The sequence below is a fragment of the Athalia rosae genome, chromosome 3, assembly GCF_917208135.1.
Source record: "Athalia rosae chromosome 3, iyAthRosa1.1, whole genome shotgun sequence".
Taxonomy (NCBI): Eukaryota; Metazoa; Arthropoda; class Insecta; order Hymenoptera; family Athaliidae; genus Athalia; species Athalia rosae.
The window spans coordinates 1,832,785-1,851,518 of record NC_064028.1 but is presented as its reverse complement, the minus strand read 5'-3'; the positions used below and the strand labels follow the sequence as shown (position 1 = coordinate 1,851,518).

The window sequence follows — 18,734 nt, the reverse complement described above, 5'->3', positions numbered from 1 at the left end:
CGGAATATAATGATGCTCTCGGTTAATATTGATATGTAGAAATCATTTTCTTATTACTTTGTATTATTTTTATAAATTGATAATTTTTTGGTGTGGATATTTGCATTTTTAAAATTGCTTGGACCTTAGATGCTCCAAAGCTTAGATAATTGCATGATTAATATGCGATTAATAACAATTAGGATTATTGTAGAGAGGAATATTGGTAAATTACTGTACTTAGACATTTTCTACAATATAATAGGAAAACCCAGATCGATTAGATCGTTTCCGAAGTATCTGAAAGTGTGAGTGTATAATGTTAATTGCGTCCCACCAAGCGAAATAGGGCAGTAATTATCGGGTCTTGTGTAATGGCAAATTGTATATAATGCCATTTCTAACTCTGGGGAGGTACCGACAAAAATTGAAGTCCCAGCTTTCACAATTCCACTCAACTCAAAGTTCAGTTTCAAAAGGGATGCTTTTGGAATCTGCAACAGAATAATTATCGATCAGGTAATCAGTTGAATTATCAGGTCAGTGCTCCAATTTTGAGAAAAATATATCGATCTCACCCTTCCCAATTTGATTTCTTGTACATAACTCAAGTAGTTAGCTCCATTGGTTTTTTCTTGGAAGTCGAGTGCCACCCAGTCTTGAATTCCATAGAGGACTTCTCCACCAATAGCCTCACCTTGAAATACACGCTTGAATCCAGAAGAGTTTCCATCATATGGTGTGAACCAAATTCGCTTTAAGGCATCCTTGTGCTCAAGGTAATCACTTTTTATCAGCTTCTTCTTTGCCAAAAATTCCATCGCTGCAGTCATTACGTTAGTGTTCAACAGAAGATCTATCAATAGAGCTTCTTCTTTTCGACTGTTCTCACGAGTCTTCTTTTTTATTTCATCGGCTGTTTGATATAGAGAACGAATTGCTCGAATTGTTGGAATCTCGTAGGCAGCAGATTGCACATTGAAGAGTCTGTACGAAACATTAGACAAGATTTCACCAAGTGTATAAATTATCAATACTATTATAGACTTACGGTTGTGGTGATTGATCTGTGAGGTTAGTGTTGTTCAAAGTTTGATTCTGTAAGTTCAGAGTTATAAACTTGTAGGCATTATTCTCATCCATGGCAAAAAGTTTTTCACTGATGGTTCGTAACTCTTCGTCAGGGATCCAGCCCGATAGATCAAACGCAGTGTTTGATTGGCCATTACCATTGTTTTGGTTTGGATAAGATTGCCCATTAGTTGGAGACTGCGGTCCAATATTTCCTGGTTGCCCAGAGGAACCCTGTGATCCAAAATTTCCAGAATTCAAACCAGGATTCACCACTCCAGGTGGTAGTTGGGTTTGTGGAAAACTGCCTTGTCCTCCATTTGGATAAGACTGCACAGGATAGTTTTGAGGCAAATTTGATCCTCCTGCTCCATTATTGGGAAGACCAACGCCACCACCACCACCAGATTGGTCGTAGTAATTATTGTTAACAATGTGCGTGGTAGTTACGCTTCCAGTCTGTGGTGGATAATTGCTCCAAGAGTTATGGTTCCAGTTGGAGCTATGATAGTGCGGGGAGGTTAATCTATGGACAGCGGCGTTAACACCAGCATGGATAATTGCTTCTTTGAAGATGTCCCCAGTTCCTCTGTGATATCCGGATTGCCCTGGCACAACCACCACAGTGTGCGAGGGGTTTGGTGGCAGACTCATAACAGGTTGATGATAGATGTGGGTTGGATTTGGTTGGACAAAATGGGTCCCCTGCTGCCCTGGTTGTAACGGATAGTAGTTTCCGGTAGGATGGCCAAACGAAGGGTTATATGGTGGCTGACGAGGATAGGAAATCCCTGAATTTGTGCCGTGAACAACTGATGGATTTATTGGTGGCTGAGGATGTGGAATATTTCCCGGTTGTCCAAATGAGGGATTGTATGGTGGTTGACGGGGGTAGGGGTTTCCTGAAGTTGTGCCGTGAATGACTGATGGCGTTATTGGCAGCTGATGATGTGAACTATTTCCAGGTCGGTTAAATGAAGGGTTGTACGGCGGTTGGCGAGGGTAGCTAGGGGTTGGTTGAATGTGTCCAGTTTGGAAATGAGATCCTTGAGTTGGCTGGTGTACTAAAAAATAGGAATGGGATTCAGAATTGCAAATATAATTGAGTCACGTATCAAAGCAGTGGGAGAACATTACCGGAGTGACCAACGTTTGATCCCATCGAATGATTACTTGAGCCACTGTTAACCCCTGGCCTAGGGTGTGGATTTCCAAAATGAGAGTTTCCTGAAATGTGAATAAACTGGTGTAAATATTTGTTTCATCATGATTAAATTGGTGATTATCAAATTATCACCATTATGCACGGGGGGAACTGGAACAAAGGGTCTAGACGGTGTTCCTTGTCCATTGCCTATTACAGGAGCTGAAGGTTTTGAGTTACCTGTAACAAATTGTTGCAAACAAAGAAGTTACTATCAATCGTAATAAGTTTGATGAATTAAGAGGTGTAAAGGACATACCATTACCAGTATGTGTTGGCACAGGAGGAAAGGATGGATATGGTGGTCTGTTATTGTTGGTAACATGGCCTGCAATAAAACATTTGTCATAGTTTGAAATATATTATATGGAACATAACAAACACATAATTACAGCTAAAACAGATAAGAAAAAAGAAAAATTATTACCGGTGTTCACAGATGGCTTTGGTACAGGTGCAAATGGAGAGAGTGGTGACTTATTATTATTGTTACCTGCAACAATTTCATCTGGTGTTCTAATAAATAGCAAAGAAAAAATGACAAAGTTGAAAAAAATTATTACCACTGTTCACTGGAGGCTTTGGTACAGGTGCGAATGGAGAGAATGGTGACTTATTATTATTGTTACCTGTAACGAATTCATCTGGTGTTTTAATAAATAGCAAAGACAAAATGACTAAATTGAGAAAAATTATTACCGCTGTGTACTGGAGGCTTTGGTACAGGTGCGAATGGAGAGAGGGGCGATTTTTTATTACTACTACCTACAACAAATTTATCTGCATGTTTTCAAAAGCAAAGACTAAGCGAGAATATTGTCTTTGATACAGATGAATGTGATTCCATCGTTCGTTCGTGTAATTTTGTTAATCTGTTAAACATCTGTTAATAAAAAAGTATTACCTGTTGAACCAAATCCACGTTCTCCGTTTAAAAAAGACGACGAACCTGTGAACAATACATGCTTTTGTTTAACATCACAGTTTTTGAAAGACAAGTTTGTAGTTAGATAAAGAATTGTAAAAAATTAGAATACTGCGATCATTGCGCTTGTATAATTTTTTGTTTCTCGCAGCTGACAAAGAAATATTATGCGTGACTTGAAGTATTTTTGTTTTCAATTTGTACGCAGCAGTCCTATCAGGTCAGACTGTTACCATGGATATGTTCTGTTACATTAGAAAATTTTAATGGTACATTCTTTCAGATAGAACTGATTAAAAGGTCAGAAGTTAACAGCAAGACGTTATGATCATACATTCGAGGTCACTGATAATCCCTCGCTATCCATAAAACTAGCAACGAGAGACATTGAGCCAACTTTGAGGAAATACAAGAATACAAAACACAAAAACATCGCAATTTCTTTGCTAAAAACTCACCACCGTGGTGTACAGGCGTTATTGTTTGTTTATGAACCGGAGGGTTGTAATGAGAAACTGGGGGTTTGTAATGAGAGACTGGTGGTTTATACGACGAATGTGACGTATGCGATGTATGACTACTTCCTCGACTTTTGCTACCACCAAAACTGAATCGTTTTGCTCCAACGTCACCTGTAAAAATAAGTTTCGATGAATAAATTTAGGTACAGATATTTCTGGTATTCTTCGATAACGTAGGTGGAAAAATAATGTCACACGTGATGTCATAATCATTCGAATTCACTCACTAAAACTGGCTACAAGCACCAAAAAGGTGAACAACAGTAACTTCAGTTCCATCATTGGAATAGGAACAGAACTTCTGTTGCCTCACAACCGCTCACTGATGTTTTCAAACTTGGAATGACACTCTATTTACAGTTCTCATTTATCAAGTTGCTCAATGATGACTGGAAGTGGTTTGAGTTCCTCTTATTAATGTGGGCAGATTCTTTCTCATGATAAATGCCAAGAACATTAGTTCAGAGGTCACTCGGTGTAATCTGAAACTGTCATGAGATGTGTGGCCACATCACATTCGCATGTATGTATACACGTCCACGCGTTATTTATATGCTGATTATGTGTGCAAGGTATACTAGTAAACCCGGATTACAAAAATGTTTTTAGAACATGCAAACATAGGAAAAAAGATGGAGAATTTTTCTTCTGGAACTGTCTAGGTTTTATTTATTGATGAAACGAGCTATATTTTTTTTTCTATATTATTCCAAAAAATGTTGACTTAATTCTAGACATTAAAACGAATTGACCCAACAGAGCGAGTTGCGTATCATTTACGCCTCATCTTAATATTTGAATAAACATTCTTTGAAGAACATATTGAATACGAAAATAAAAATAATCCAATCCACTTGTCGCCGATTAAGCAAATCATTATTATTTGCAATATCGATGAAGTTTGCTATGCACTTTGGTTGGCGACTTTATCTTCCTTGGCAATGAATCTGTCGAGAATGGCTTCACTTGGATAATCGGGTTTGGATAGTTCTCGGAACCCTTCATCATCAACAAAACAGATCTCGTGATCGTCCTGAAATAAACGACCGAACATCATAGAAGTTAAAGGATTTGGCAATTAGGGGTCCAAAGTGACCTTGAGTCTGAGTTAGATATTCGACGAGGATCATAACACAAATATACTCACTGGATCAGCCAATATTAGCACAGTCACAGTGGCTTTGCCTGGGGTATCAAGAGACAGAAGATCCGTGAGAATTTTCTGTTTAGACTTCTTTATTTCTTCGTTCAGAAGAAGTAAATCGTTATGTGGCACCGAAAAAGCAATCCTTCCATAGGCCTTTGCATGGTTTATTCCTGAGCCTGTGGTACAAGGCATATTTAGACAACAGATTTAATCTAAGTGATTGTCAGTTCCAATTCCCTTGATTTGTGCTCACCGACATCCTCGAACTCAAGCTTGGCTTGATTGTTGTCATATCCCAAAAGAACTTTGCGATTCACTTGCTGAAAGACAGTCATTTTCAAAACATCTCTCCAGTATGTGATTGTACGCTGCAGATTAGAGCTTGACAGAGTAACTTTTTCAACAGGATCTGTGAAAATCATTAAAGTCAATGAACAATGAACAGTACAAAAAACATTGTGACTTCGTAGCATGTAAGTCAACAAATAGAATTTAAGAGCTATGCAGTAATCAGGGATCATTGCCTCTATCTGTTGGCTGCGGCTCATCGATAATGAGGTATTCGTAACCACCCGGTGCTTCAAGTAGAAATTTCCCATTTTGTTCTTGGACAGGCCAACCGAGAGATCGAGCCCTTTCAATTGCTTCTTTAGAGCGAATTGTTATACCCTTAAAATCATTTCCTCGCTCGTACGAATTTATTCCATAGTTGTAAGTGAGCTCGAATACGAAATGGCTGTCTTCCGGACCATATCCTACCATAGTCTTACTCCAACGATTCGCGTAAGGCCTAGATTATTGGAAAATGAAAACAAAGCTGTGGAAGGTTGTGACAGGACAAATTATTTAAATTTACTAACCCGTTGCAGGCAGCCTCGCAACCCTCTGCAAATTCCTCATGTCGCAGTACCTGTAATTTCATTCATTTTTTCAACAACAAGGAACTCTTCGATCTGCGCCAATTAGTAATTGGAAAAAAATTATTATTACGTAATCACACGTAAAGTGGTCGTGATAGTCTACCACTCAATGATGTAAAAAATGATCTATGAATCAATCTAATCTTCATTTCAAGAATTTCAAAATAAGCTCTGGCGTTCAATTTACGTTCACCAATTTTAACAAAATAAAGAAGCCGGGCGGTTTTTAAAATTCAATTTTTATTTCACTCAGTGACAATTGTACAATTAACGAATAATCACGCATTAATCAAGTGTCAACGATCATCATTAGAACGCAGGGATGAGTGATTAGTTCTCGCCGTGATTTGTAATCGTGTTCGCGATTATGAAAAACTGTTACGCGTACGACGTTTGGTAAAAAGTGTGAACGGTGCAAAAAGTGATCCAATGATTAATCTAACCTTCATTCCAAGGATTTCTCTATAAAATTTTGTGGTCAATTTGCGTTCACCAATTTTAAACACAAAATGAAGAGCCCGGGCGTTAGCCATGGTGAAAGATGAAGGTCTCGGCTGATCAACTTTTTTTTTTATTCGAGGTAAAATTCACGGAGCGACAGTTTGAATACAACTTGTTGAATATAATTGCAAAGAAGCCGTGTTCACTGCAAGATCAAGTATGTCGGTTCACTGTATGACACGCGCAAGTGATTACTTTATAAAGCAAAACAGGTATTTTAAACAATCACGATCCCCGGATATCGTGACACATTATTGCTCACTGTTGCTTCGATTGACATTGGTGTCGCCAATAATCGGCGCTCAGTGGCGCTACCGATCGGTATAGTGCGCGGCGCGCACTCATCTCGCTCATCCATTCATCGACATAATTTGATAGTTTGAATGACGAGTTAGGCACGGACTTGTCGAAGCAATCCAATTCTGTTGTGAGTAGCATGCAGGTGAAACGATGCGTGTGAACGATGCATGAGGATGTAGGTCCATCCTTGGATACGTTTTCGTTACAAGTCCCGCGTTTCTTAAAGTTTCGCGCTCGTAGCCGCTCTTCGAAATCGGCCGCGGATTAACGCGTACGACTCGCGTGATCCATCGCGTTAGAATGTTTTTTCGTGGCTGCGAGAACGATTGCCACATACGTGAAGGGATGTAGCAGCTAGTGGAGTTGTTCCGTGCTCTGATGCTCCGGTCCAGCGTCGACTCGCTACCGATTTCAACTGCAATGATTGTACGACGTCGCGCACCGCGTCAGACCAGTATAGATGAATGGGGTAAACTGCTGATGTGGGTGCAGTTTGTTCCTGAAAAAATTCGGAACAAAACTAGCGAGCACTAATCTTTGACGGCCAATGAAAGCCCGGTATTTCCGCACTACCTGTTACGAAATCCTAGCGTCCCCTTGCGGGATAACACGTGCCCCGTCGAATATTAACCACTTTATGACGATACGATATTTTTAAATAACAAGAGCGGTAAATGTTGGTTAAATCTGTGTAAGAGAATAAGCGGCAAATTTTGGTGAAAGCGAGGACCGGAGCGTCATATCTGTCGCATGGTTCGAATAACCGGCGCGTCTGAGCCGTTAATTGCTCGTCGGATGATTGGGATTGGGGGGAAAGTGGTTGAACGGGAGTCAGGAGAGCGGCCATTTTATGTTAGTATGACGTAGAGGCTGGGTGTAGCTTCACGTTAAGTTGTCCGTGTTACCTTTAAAACGCGATTGAAAAGAGGATATTCTGATGCTGGACTCGAGATAGATGAACGCGCCACGCACCGAAGGTGTAAATTGTAAATATTAATCGTAAATAGTAATCATAGATTATAGTGATCCAAGTGAACACTGCGGTCCGTTTATAACCGCTAGCGTCTCAAGCATGAGCGAGGAAAGCAACCCGCGTACTCTGTACGTCGGAAATCTTGACGCCTCGGTATCCGAGGAGCTGCTATGCACTTTGTTCTCGCAAATCGGAGCCGTTAAAGGCTGCAAGATAATACGCGAACCCGGTAACGACCCGTACGCTTTCGTCGAGTTCACTAACCACCAGAGCGCCGCTACTGCGTTAGCCGCTATGAACAAGCGGCTATTCCTTGAAAAAGAGATGAAGGTTAACTGGGCCACGAGTCCGGGTAATCAGCCAAGGCTAGACACAAGCAACCACCATCACATATTTGTTGGTGACTTGTCACCCGAAATTGAGACTCAGACACTCAAAGAGGCCTTTGCGCCGTTTGGGGAAATAAGCAACTGCAGGATTGTCAGGGATCCGCAGACCCTCAAAAGCAAAGGATATGCGTTTGTCTCTTTTGTTAAAAAGTCCGAAGCTGAAAATGCGATATCTGCTATGAACGGACAGTGGCTAGGATCACGTACCATCAGGACCAATTGGTCTACCAGGAAGCTTCCGCCACCGAGATCGGAGAGACCCAGACACACTAACAATAGCAAACCCAATTACGAAGAGGTAAAAATCTCTCGGTTCTCACATGCGTGACCTGTGTCATATGTTCTTCGTTTTATCCAGGTGTACAATCAAAGCAGTCCTACCAATTGTACGGTTTATTGCGGAGGATTCACGAACGGGATAACAGATGAGCTGATAACCAAAACCTTTTCTCCATTCGGCACCATCCAGGATATCAGAGTTTTCAAGGACAAGGGTTATGCGTTTATCAAGTTCACTACCAAGGAATCTGCGACGCATGCCATCGAGTCTACCCATAACACTGAAATCAACGGTAGCATCGTCAAGTGTTTTTGGGGAAAAGAAAATGGGGATCCAAACAGTGTTGGGCCCAATGCCAATCAGCAGCCTCAACAGGTATGCGCTCTATCAGGAAAATTTTGATCATTGGGATGGTTGAAGGACTTAAGGATCTATTGTTTATCTGTAGTTGATTGTTTAATTGCTGTTTTAGACTCTTTGCCTTCCTCATTGTATCTTTATATGGGTATTTTTTTTCATCCATACGACAGTTTTGTAAGGCTTCTGAAGGGACAAAAAATAATGACAGTTTGCATGGCCTCATTCTTTTTGACAAAATCATGCATTGAGATACTCTCGAAAACATCTAGAGTCTAAAAGAGAACCTGGAGTTCTGTTCATACAGTTTTATGTTTGAATTAGCTCTGCCATTCTTACATTTCTTTCCTTCACACTCCTGATTCTTGCGTGGATTTCATTTGAATTTTTCATCAGGTGACAACCGGAGGTGGTCAGTATCCGTATGGATATGGCCAGCAAATGGGCTACTGGTATGCCCAGGGATATCCACAGATGCAGGGACAGTTCTTGCAACCAACCCAATACTACGGTCAATACTATGGCCAGCAGGCGCAGTACATGAACAGCATGAGGATGCCCTCACCAGCAGCTGGAGCGTGGCAACCTGGTCAAGGATCGGCTGCTGCACCCACAGCGACTGCTCCACTGCAGCCTGGCCAACAACCAGCTATGGTCGCATACACCATGCCTCAATACCCAACCCAATGAAACTGAAAACTGACATTGAAAAACGAATAGAAGTATGAATCGCGCAACGTTTTTGAATCGGCAATGGAGAAGAAAGGGGGACGAAAGGATAGGGAGGGGAGCTATCTTTGAGACATTAGTGTATGTAACAAAAGATGATAAAAGTGATGAAAAGTAAAAAAAGAAAAAGGAAAAAAACATTTTTTTTAACAAAAAAAAAAGTAAGAGGAACTAGGTCGTTCTTTCAAACTTATTTATATTAAATCAACCTTTGACTTAGAAATTTGACATTGACTCTGACCTTCACCTTACCTTTGTGATTTTCACGTGTTTAACGTAAAATAGAGTATATTTGTAAGTAATGGTATACATGATAGCAAAGTAAGTCAGAGTTTCAAGCCGTGTATGTGCACAATTGGGCAGTGTGTAGTTGCAGTAAAATTTTGGTTAGTTATGCATTCTTGATTTATTTTTATTTATTTTTTCTTTTTATCTTTCTCATCTGGCTTTTTTTCAAGTTTCCGTCTCTCTATTATTGAACCATGAATTTTTGTAAATACTTATTATGTTGAATGCCAAACCCGAGACATCGGTGTTTATTTTTCATGTACAAATTTAATTTCACTCTCGCGTCGCTTGCAAAAGCATTGCGTGGTTTTCGATTGTTTTCTGGAGATGAAGAATAATAAACGACAGATGGAATTTAGTTGCAAATTATTCTGGACACGAAAGATAATCAATAAAAAAAAGGTTGATTTTATAAATTGAGATGTGCGGATCGAATTCCTAATTGTAAGACGAAAACCCTCTTTCTAAAGGCACCCGATCACCCTTATGATTGAATTTAATCATATTCGGAAATAATTCTTATTTCCAATTATCTTTCTTTACTATATTCGATGGGGGCTGGCAATGGTGCCTGCAGTTCACTTTCAGTTAGTTTTTACTACATGACAACGTTGGTACGAAACACTTTCTCTTGCAGGTGCGATGCTCTCAATTATTAATCAAAGCTGACAAATAGAGGCTAGTCTTCTTCGTAGCATGGCTTACCTATTTTAGTCAGTGGCTCAATCCCCTCCAACTGTCCCCTCTTGCAATGACTTTTCTATATTGTTTCGATTCAAATATCCAAACACTCGAATGTTTTACACAAGTCTTGAGGACTTTACTCTGACCCCATCTGAAACTTTTTGACATTTTTGTTTAGAGGATAGAGTAGAACTTTTGGTTCGTTTTGTTTATGTGAACGGGACAAAGGCAAGAATATCGATGTTCGAGTAACGACCGAACAATAATATTTCTGTGCAACAATTATTCGAAACAAGATTGTTTTTTTTTATACAACTATTCGGCACTATTTTACATCCTCCACCGGAGTAATTAAAGCTGATTCCAATGAGATGTAAAACGGTGAGCATGCAGAAGTCAACAACATAATTATCTGAGATAAAATAAACTAAGGAGAAAAGCCAAGAAAGAACAAATTATTAGTACACTGTCGTGTGAACGCAGTATTGATATTTGCTTGATATAAAAGAAGGGAAATGAAATGACAAACAGTTGACCAATGGAAATAGTGAATAATCGATGAAAGAAGCAAAGGGAAGAAGAAATGTGTGTTATATACAAGAGAAAAACGATAATCTAGGTACAGTGAGGTGTCAGAGCCTCGACAATGCTTAGGATAATGTTATCTTATGATAAAGAGAAATTGTCCTTTGAAAATAGAAGGAATAAATATTTAAAATACATACATCTGCACCGCTGCTGTTCCTTCTTTTAGTGACGAGCGAGGAGTCCCACCCTATGTGGTTCCCAACATTAAGCTATTACGTACACAGTTGTTCATGCTGTAACGCGTTTTAGTTTCCTGCGCTGTGGTAAGACGTGGTCTCGTTAAGTTATAAGCGTATAAAGGAGCGATTTTATTCAGCAATAAAGTTTTACAGTAATCAGATTTTTCCTGCAATACACAAATAAAGTACACAGCTTTGGGCATCAGGCTATGAAATTTTCGAGAATGAAAACTTAGTTCTCACATTATTTACAAAAGCAACCAGACCAGATAATTTTACAAATGACTTAAGGCGTTCCGGAAAGATTTTTAAGCTACCCAAGCAATTCACTATGAAAATACCCATGCGGTCTGTTTTATTATAATTGAAAAAAGATTCCAACAGGATTCTCTGAAAACCAAAAATGTTGATAGTTCTTCTGAACCTGAATTTTCATGTTACGATGAGGTATTGGTATTAGGGTATAGTAATTCATCACATCGATTAATAATGATTACATGTGAGTTATAAAAGTAGCAAAATAACTGGATGATGAAGACTGAGCTGTTGTGAGCTTGGAAGGGCGGAAGAATGCAAAAGCACTCCATGTTCGTATAAATTGTACATACCTAGGGAGATAAATCTCCACACTCGGATCCTAGACAGAAGGCTCTAAAACCGATAGTGGAACAAATGAGCACCAGGAAGCATATTATGAAGACAGATCCAAATTTTGAGTATTTAGGGGGATAACTATTTGAAAGGGTTAATCAGATAAAAACGTATCGGACTGATACTTTTCTTTTCTTTTATACGATTCTTTTCATCAATTCTAGAACTCTAAAGTATTTTGTCGCTCTATTTATATTAGATTTCTGATTGTTATACCTATACGGAAAGTGCAGTGGGATCATAATGGGTGTTGTCTTACGATAACTTATGAGATCTAATATTAAGTATTTAATATATATTAAAGAAGAAGTAACTAGGTGATTTCACCTTACATACAATAGAGAAATGTTTATCCGCAATCTAACTATAAATAATATCTGCTATATTTATCTACGTACGTAGTACGTACCTAAGTACCTATCTGGTTGTTTCTTTTCATTGCGCCCTACACGATAATGATGGAGGCAGAAACCAAACTGATTGATATTCTTTGCTTGCAAATTCAAATCAAAAAAAAAAAAATAAATAATTGTAAGCCCATACGGTCTACCGATTAGTCATTTTGAGTCAGTAGTAACAAGAAAAATATAGTTTCAATGATTTATTAATCTTCGTTTGATGCGTATGCCTGTTCGGCTTTCGTTGTCTGTCTCCTATAGGTATCTAGCTAGGTGAAACTCATCTTTCTTTACCCAAATTATTGATCGTCTGATTTCCTTCAACGAATGGCTTTTTCGTTTGAATTTCCTATTTTTAATTTGCGTGCCGTGTGTTTGTTTAATTCGTCAGATTCTCTTTTGACCAACTTCGATTGAACGCTAAGCATTTGTCGAGGACTGCTGATTGAAACAGCCCTTGACGATTAACTGAATTCATTGTTTCATACCGTTTGTCGGCATGTACGATAAAAAAATGCCACTCGAAAATCGTTCTGCAAAGTCACTGCAGTGAGTCACCTGATTGTGCACTTACGTAACGTCCATATAGAAGAACGCCTTTCGACTCAGACTTGACTCGAGTGATTTTAGTCAGGATTTCTGTGTCCAACGTAAGTACGCTACGCTTTAAAACGATGTAGTGAATAATGGTAAATGGGTAATTATCAACGTTAAACGAAAATATCGCAATATAACTTCACGACACGTGATACAGCCTAGCCAAAATAAGTCTGCACTCGGGGCCGAGGATCAGGGTCCTTACCTCTAAACAATTTTTGAATCAATGACTGACGTCTCCGTACTCCAAGCTCCATTTCTCGTACGCAGCTAAGCTCGACGGTGAAACCGACCTACGAATTCTTTTCAAAGAATCAATAAAATCCTGCATCGTGATGTTACGCACCAAGTTTAAATCTAGCTCTTTCACTTGCTCTGGATTCAGTTCTGGAAGAAGAGAAAAACAAGACAAAAAAAAAACGAATGAATATCTTGAGCCCATATTCTATTCAAACTAGCAATCCATTCGCGGCTATCGTAGCGAGCAATCGTGCGATATCCCACCACGATCGCCGGCGAAAGAAGAATAAAAACTACCTCTGATGGGTCCGAGTGCGGCATCCTTAGCCAACCCTGTTAAATCACTGCCGGAATACCCCTCGGTAAACTGAGCCAACTGTTCCAGTTCCTGCGAGGTTAGCGGGTTATTATGCTTGCTAAGAAGTCTTTTCAGAAGTAAGATTCGCGTCTGAGAATGAGGTAGTGTGACGTAGACCCTTTTTGTGAATCTTCTCAAAGCAGCCTCGTCCAATTCCTGGGGTCTGTTGGTCGCAGCCATAACTAACACTCTCTCCTCTGGTGTGCAGGGTAGCCCATCAAACTCGACGAGAAATTCTGTTTTGAGACGCCTGAAAGTTTTCTGAGTTGTAGGAAGTTGTTGAAAAGTCTTTAAACATGATTTCTTTACCTAGACGCTTCGTGTTCGTTATCTCTGCGTTCGCTGAGTAGCGAATCTACTTCATCGATGAATATCACAGATGGCTGAAGTTCTCGGGCAATGGCAAAGAGAGCTCTAACCAATTTTTCACCCTCGCCGACATACTTGGATGTCAGGCTAGCCGCTGATATTGAAAAAAACGTTGCATTACACTGAGTAGCAACGGCTCGTGCAAGCAGAGTCTTCCCATTGCCAGGTGGACCGAAGAGCAGCAAACCTCTAGACGGCGTACGCAGACCGGTGAAAAGTTCCGGACGTATAGAGGGCAGGATGACCATTTCCTGCAGCGCTTGTTTGGCTGTCTAGACATGAGCATGAGAAATGGAGCAATTAAAAATTAATTTTGGTACAAGCACTAATTCGAAAAAGTTTTGGCGCTTATTACTTCCTGCCCTGCAATGTCCGCCCAGAGAACGGGTGCTCCACCTTCTAAAATTTCATCAAGAATGACCTGAGCCAATTTGGGATCTATGCCTTTTGGCATCGAAGCCTTCCTTGTTGGAGTTCCTCGGTTGCTTCCAGATCCTGCTGGAGTTCCTGGTCTTCTAACAGGTGACCCATTGTTGGGTACCGAAAATTGTCTCTTCACAGATGGCGGCGTGGATGACGGTTTAACAGGCATTGTTCGATGACAAGGAAGGCTGGGTGCCGATCTGCCCATGCTACGAGGTAGAGTTTGACTTTTGCTCATTGCTGAGCCTGCTGCACGCTTTCCAGGAACTGCTAACTTTCTTCCAGAAGCTAAAAAATCAATATGTGGCACAGACCAGGCTTTATTTGTGTACATTATTATTACTCTGAATTGCAGTATGGGAATTGTCGTGCAAAAATGCTGATAGGATGCTAGGAGTTACAAATGTTGAAAGCTTTGCAAAAATTGGGAGTGCGCGATAAGGAATGAATACAAAATAAATGCGTAAATAATAATACCTTCTAGGATGTGAGTGCAATTGTTTTTCGGCGATCGCGGCCTTTGTACGTATTTTGGTGTCTGGAATGTTAGGTACGAAGTGTTTGAGTTGGCAACCATAGCTTGTTGATCTGCGCTGGACTGCGCCGTGTCGTTATGACTAATATGGTCAATATTTTTAATTGCTTGTGCCGATCGAGGGCTAAGACGATGTTTCAAATGGTTTCCTGGCTGGTTGTGACGACCTATTGTTTCCAGCTCTGTCTCTACGGGGCTGTTTGCAACACCCAGTCTCTCCAGTTTACATATACTAGCTACAAAAATTTTCAGACATTCTACACATGCTATCATTGTATTCATTCGATTTATGTTAGGTAGTACAATAATTCATTTCCTTGAGTATTCCACAAGCTTCTAGCAATCATTGATTTTCTTTATCGCTAAATTTTGTTAATTGATTTCACAATGAAGATGGTTTATCTAATTCAGCCTCAAGTAATCAAACTCATTTAGTGATACGAACAATACTGGGAAAATGGTCATATCCATACTGTTAGAAGAATAGACTCTGTTTTTGCATGAATAGTCGTGTTCTCACCACAATAAAATAAATATTGTACTAGGAAATGTATGACCAGCACTATTTTTTCATACTGACTCAATCAATTAATAACAGGAAGCTAGAAAAACTTCGTCTAGAACACCAAAAATCTGCGTGTAGATCTATTATACTAATTACAGTTATATACATATCTAGTGATGCAACTATTTACATACAAGTTTTGAAGAATCCAAACGCTGGAGGGTACAATAATTATGCAAGCCACACAGAAAACTCTGAATATTGTAAAAGCCACCACATCAGCTCTAACTAAATAGCAAGTGCGTTCTGATGTTTGTTTGATACAAATAGTAAATAACAGGAAAATAAAAATGACATGAGTAGTAAAAATATATACATACATGGGGAATACAAACCTAAAAAGTCGAGGCGATCCTTGGCCATAGCTAAATTGGCTCGCATTTTTTCATGGAGTTTTTGAGCACGTTCCCAGACTTCACCTCGACCACCGTTACATTCAACGGCAATGCCTTTCTCTAATTCTCCAATACCCTTCTTATATAACTCGATGGCCATCTCCTTGTGACCTACGAGAAATTTGATTGTGTAAAAAAACCTTTGTTCTTTATGATGAATATGGAGGCAGCGGATATCTCACCCTCATTTTCTTCATCGATCTTCAGGGCCTTGCTGATGAATTCGAAGGCTCGTCTGTGGTGGTGTTTCTGTTTGGCAAGTAGAGGATCCCCAGGTCCTGGACCAGTGGGTCGCCGTGATATTTGTGACATCTGATCTTCGGATTCAAGACCAGAACCCGTTATGGCAAGAAGGTTATCTTTGTCAGAATTATCTTGTCCGACTATGATTTCCAGGTGACAATTCGACGGTTTATTGCAGTTGTTAATATTTTTGCTGCGGTGGACAAGGCGCGACGTTGACGTGTAAAAATACTTAAATATAACGAATAGTTGGTAGAGCAGCGTTCGCAATATATTAAATAGAAATATCAGGGGGAACGATACAATATACAAATTTCGTTTATGTATAGAGGGTTGAGGACCGTGCCCGTCATAGGCGCGATTGTTGTGATCACCGTAGCTGCTGATCGTCGTCGACACTTTGTCGTTGTCCCCCTTCACGACACGTAACTTTTTTGGCGATTTTGTGCTTGATTTACGTATCGAACGTCCACCATCACTGTACGACATGTCCCGTTTACGTAGTATTCGCACCTCAAACTTACTTTTGTATTTTATTATTCATTTCGATCTGAAATCGATTCGCTTACGCCCATCACCCTAATTCAGCCGAAAGGACTAGTGTAACATAAGATACGTAAGTAGGTGGGTAGGTAGGTTGGTAGATACATACTGAAGTATGTATACATGTGTATAATTTTTAACGCACCCCTCACAAGGACTTCCTATTTACTTTATTTAATAATCGTGTTGAAGACGGAGGAGATAGTTAAGGTAGGCCACTGTGTGCGAAACCGTAAGGTGAACTCTTTTATATGCTCTTAAAATGTATCTATCATCCAGTGGCTGAATCTAAACTGAAACTACCTTGCCACTTTGGCCACCACCAAGTCGTCTGCTGACTTTCGCAAAATGACGGATCTTCACGTGTCCTGCCTACTTGCCCCTGTGGATTAATTAAATCTGTTTCATGTGCCTATATCCATGTGTCCGAAATAACAATAGAGATGATGTACGCATTTATTTCATTTTAAAAAAAAATTATATTACAGATAATTATAATCAATTTTAACAATAAATCAAAAATTATTTTACACGATTTGTTTCATCATGACCCATTCACCCTACTTACCCACGTAATACTGTATGATACAATTGAAAACAAAGAACCTACACAGATCATAGGCATAAGCATCCTTTTGCACAGAATAAATTCATCTAGTTTATAGTGAAAAAAGAAGAATGTTTGTAATAATCACCCTGCTGTCAATCCTTAACTATTCTGTATTTTCGATAGTATAAATAAAATAGTTATCTATTCTTTTCCTTATGATTTAGCACCTAAATGGTGGCACGTATCTAATCCGGCCGATATCACATTATCTAATAATGTCAAATTTCGCGTTTAATTGAGCGATTCGTCAAGTTGGAGTGTTTTGTAGAACTTACTTCCGTTTTACCAAAATCTGTTTCCCTGTTTTTAAGCTTCTTAGATCCCAATGATGGCTTTCTGCTGCTTTTTTTCAGCTCTTTAATTTTGGCAGAACTAGAGGGCACGTAGCTGTTATCGAACTTCATAGTTTTACTGGTGAAGTCTGGCTGGTATTCTTCTATCTTTTTTCTTCCTGACTTGGAGTTGGGAATATACATCCGAGTAGATTCCATTTCCACAGAGCTGCTCGGCTCGTACGTTTCATATGAAGTTTCAGCTTTGGGTATCGAATTTGGAATATATAAAGTATCTAGTACACTGTTTGCAGCTAAGTCTTCATTCAGCACAGCTGGGACATATTCATTAGAGTCTGTAGAAGTCTGTAAATTTACCAGGGCACTCTTCCTACTTGGAATATACTTAATCTTTGCTCCGTTACCATTACTATTTACAGGCTTATTAGTCTTTGGAGCATCTGGTATATACTCCTCTACTTTGACATCCCTTTGGCCTTCCGCAATAGTTCCAGTCGTTAATGACTTCCGTAATTTCATAATTTTCGAGCTTGTAGTAGAAGATAATGAAGAGGTATTACAGGATTTGTCAGCTGAGTCATAGCTATTCTGTTTTTTGGTGTTTTTGGATCTGGGATGGGATTTTTTCTTCAGCGGTGACACACAGACCCTCATTGTGGGAAGAGAAGTTCTGTCTGTTGGATTTTCACAGGCTTCAATGGTATATCTATAAAATAAAAATGACTCACATCATTATAAATATTTCAGGAATAGTTTTCTGTCTAACACAATTCAGAACTCAAGGCTTTTTCTATAGATATTAGAGGTACTTGCTTACACGATTTCCAAGTGTTTAGTGAGCCTTTTGTTTGCCATCGAGTCTTGCTTCTGAAAGCCTTGGACATTCTGTGTCAAAGCTTTTTCTAGAACTTGATACAGTGACGCCCAGTCTTCTAAACTGAGCCATTTATTAGTCGTAATTTTCTTCTTGCTTTTCATTTCTACAGACTTCTCTTTCACTGTTATAACTGCATTTGCCGCGGACTCTTTACCCTGACGAAGGAAAGCAGAGTAGATTTATATTCAGACTTGTTGCAATTTGCCTACAACAACTAAATAGTTGTTTATAAATATGTTCATTATGGATGTATGCGTACTACTGATAGGTACGTTTCTAAAGTACAGACAAATGTGTAGGAATGACAGGAACTTGCACATATGGTTCAGATATTCGACGTTCACCTACCTTAATTATTTCTAGATAATAACCTTCGCGAAACATTTCAACAGTTGTTTCATGTAGAGTATCTGTTGGCAGACGGATTCACTGGGGTCCGTGAGAAATATTTAAATTAAGTCATCATGAGCACTGTATTTCGTGGACACACGACACAGAACATGATACAATTATTTCTAAGCGTGACAGATTAGTGTCACGTTGTACCGTTCGTAGTGATAGGCGACTCAAGTCACAGGTGCGCAATACGGGCTGCATCCTTG

The 18,734-nt window shown here is 39.5% G+C and overlaps 5 protein-coding genes across 13 annotated transcripts; 1 reads left to right on the top strand and 4 right to left on the bottom strand.

Annotated features, from left to right (window-relative positions):
• Positions 1-28: 28 nt before the first annotated feature.
• LOC105685409 (atrophin-1-like) lies at positions 29-4,087 on the bottom strand. 2 transcript variants are annotated; one of them, XM_012399459.3, is made up of 12 exons: positions 3,928-4,087; positions 3,638-3,811; positions 3,159-3,203; positions 2,954-3,019; positions 2,818-2,883; positions 2,682-2,747; positions 2,514-2,582; positions 2,348-2,434; positions 2,188-2,277; positions 1,031-2,114; positions 558-966; positions 29-473 (listed from the first exon to the last, which is right to left on the bottom strand). In XM_012399459.3, exons 1-12 carry the CDS (start codon positions 3,980-3,982, stop codon positions 231-233), a joined length of 2,454 nt encoding a protein of 817 aa, XP_012254882.2. In that variant the 5' UTR covers positions 3,983-4,087; the 3' UTR covers positions 29-230. The 2 variants fall into 2 exon arrangements, with proteins under 2 accessions (XP_012254882.2, XP_012254883.2); XM_012399460.3 differs by having other exon boundaries at positions 2,520-2,582.
• A 253-nt stretch (positions 4,088-4,340) lies between these two features.
• Positions 4,341-6,844, bottom strand: LOC105685415 (glyoxalase domain-containing protein 4). The gene is made up of 6 exons (XM_012399469.3): positions 6,211-6,844; positions 5,708-5,757; positions 5,372-5,637; positions 5,101-5,256; positions 4,848-5,023; positions 4,341-4,733 (listed from the first exon to the last, which is right to left on the bottom strand). The coding sequence occupies exons 1-6, from the start codon at positions 6,298-6,300 to the stop codon at positions 4,605-4,607; spliced, it is 867 nt and encodes a 288-aa protein (XP_012254892.1). The 5' UTR covers positions 6,301-6,844; the 3' UTR covers positions 4,341-4,604.
• Positions 6,845-6,938: 94 nt separating this feature from the next.
• LOC105685412 (nucleolysin TIAR) lies at positions 6,939-10,004 on the top strand. Its single transcript, XM_012399464.3, has 3 exons — positions 6,939-8,228; positions 8,289-8,585; positions 8,964-10,004. The coding sequence occupies exons 1-3, from the start codon at positions 7,641-7,643 to the stop codon at positions 9,255-9,257; spliced, it is 1,179 nt and encodes a 392-aa protein (XP_012254887.1). The 5' UTR covers positions 6,939-7,640; the 3' UTR covers positions 9,258-10,004.
• Positions 9,140-16,672, bottom strand: LOC105685410 (spastin). 6 transcript variants are annotated; one of them, XM_048652115.1, is made up of 9 exons: positions 15,749-16,672; positions 15,492-15,677; positions 14,549-14,842; positions 14,004-14,359; positions 13,589-13,920; positions 13,219-13,529; positions 12,887-13,068; positions 10,994-11,686; positions 9,671-10,425 (listed from the first exon to the last, which is right to left on the bottom strand). In XM_048652115.1, exons 1-7 carry the CDS (start codon positions 16,296-16,298, stop codon positions 12,905-12,907), a joined length of 2,193 nt encoding a protein of 730 aa, XP_048508072.1. In that variant the 5' UTR covers positions 16,299-16,672; the 3' UTR covers positions 9,671-10,425; positions 10,994-11,686; positions 12,887-12,904. The 6 variants fall into 6 exon arrangements, with proteins under 6 accessions (XP_048508075.1, XP_048508072.1, XP_048508074.1 ...); XM_048652117.1 differs by having other exon boundaries at positions 11,644-11,686; XM_048652119.1 differs by having other exon boundaries at positions 15,507-15,677.
• A 122-nt stretch (positions 16,673-16,794) lies between these two features.
• LOC105685414 lies at positions 16,795-18,696 on the bottom strand. 3 transcript variants are annotated; one of them, XM_012399466.2, is made up of 3 exons: positions 18,481-18,696; positions 18,073-18,287; positions 16,795-17,961 (listed from the first exon to the last, which is right to left on the bottom strand). In XM_012399466.2, exons 1-3 carry the CDS (start codon positions 18,514-18,516, stop codon positions 17,181-17,183), a joined length of 1,032 nt encoding a protein of 343 aa, XP_012254889.2. In that variant the 5' UTR covers positions 18,517-18,696; the 3' UTR covers positions 16,795-17,180. The 3 variants fall into 3 exon arrangements, with proteins under 3 accessions (XP_012254889.2, XP_048508079.1, XP_012254891.2); XM_048652122.1 differs by lacking the exon at positions 18,481-18,696 and having other exon boundaries at positions 18,069-18,281; XM_012399468.3 differs by lacking the exon at positions 18,481-18,696 and having other exon boundaries at positions 18,075-18,281.
• Positions 18,697-18,734: the final 38 nt, after the last annotated feature.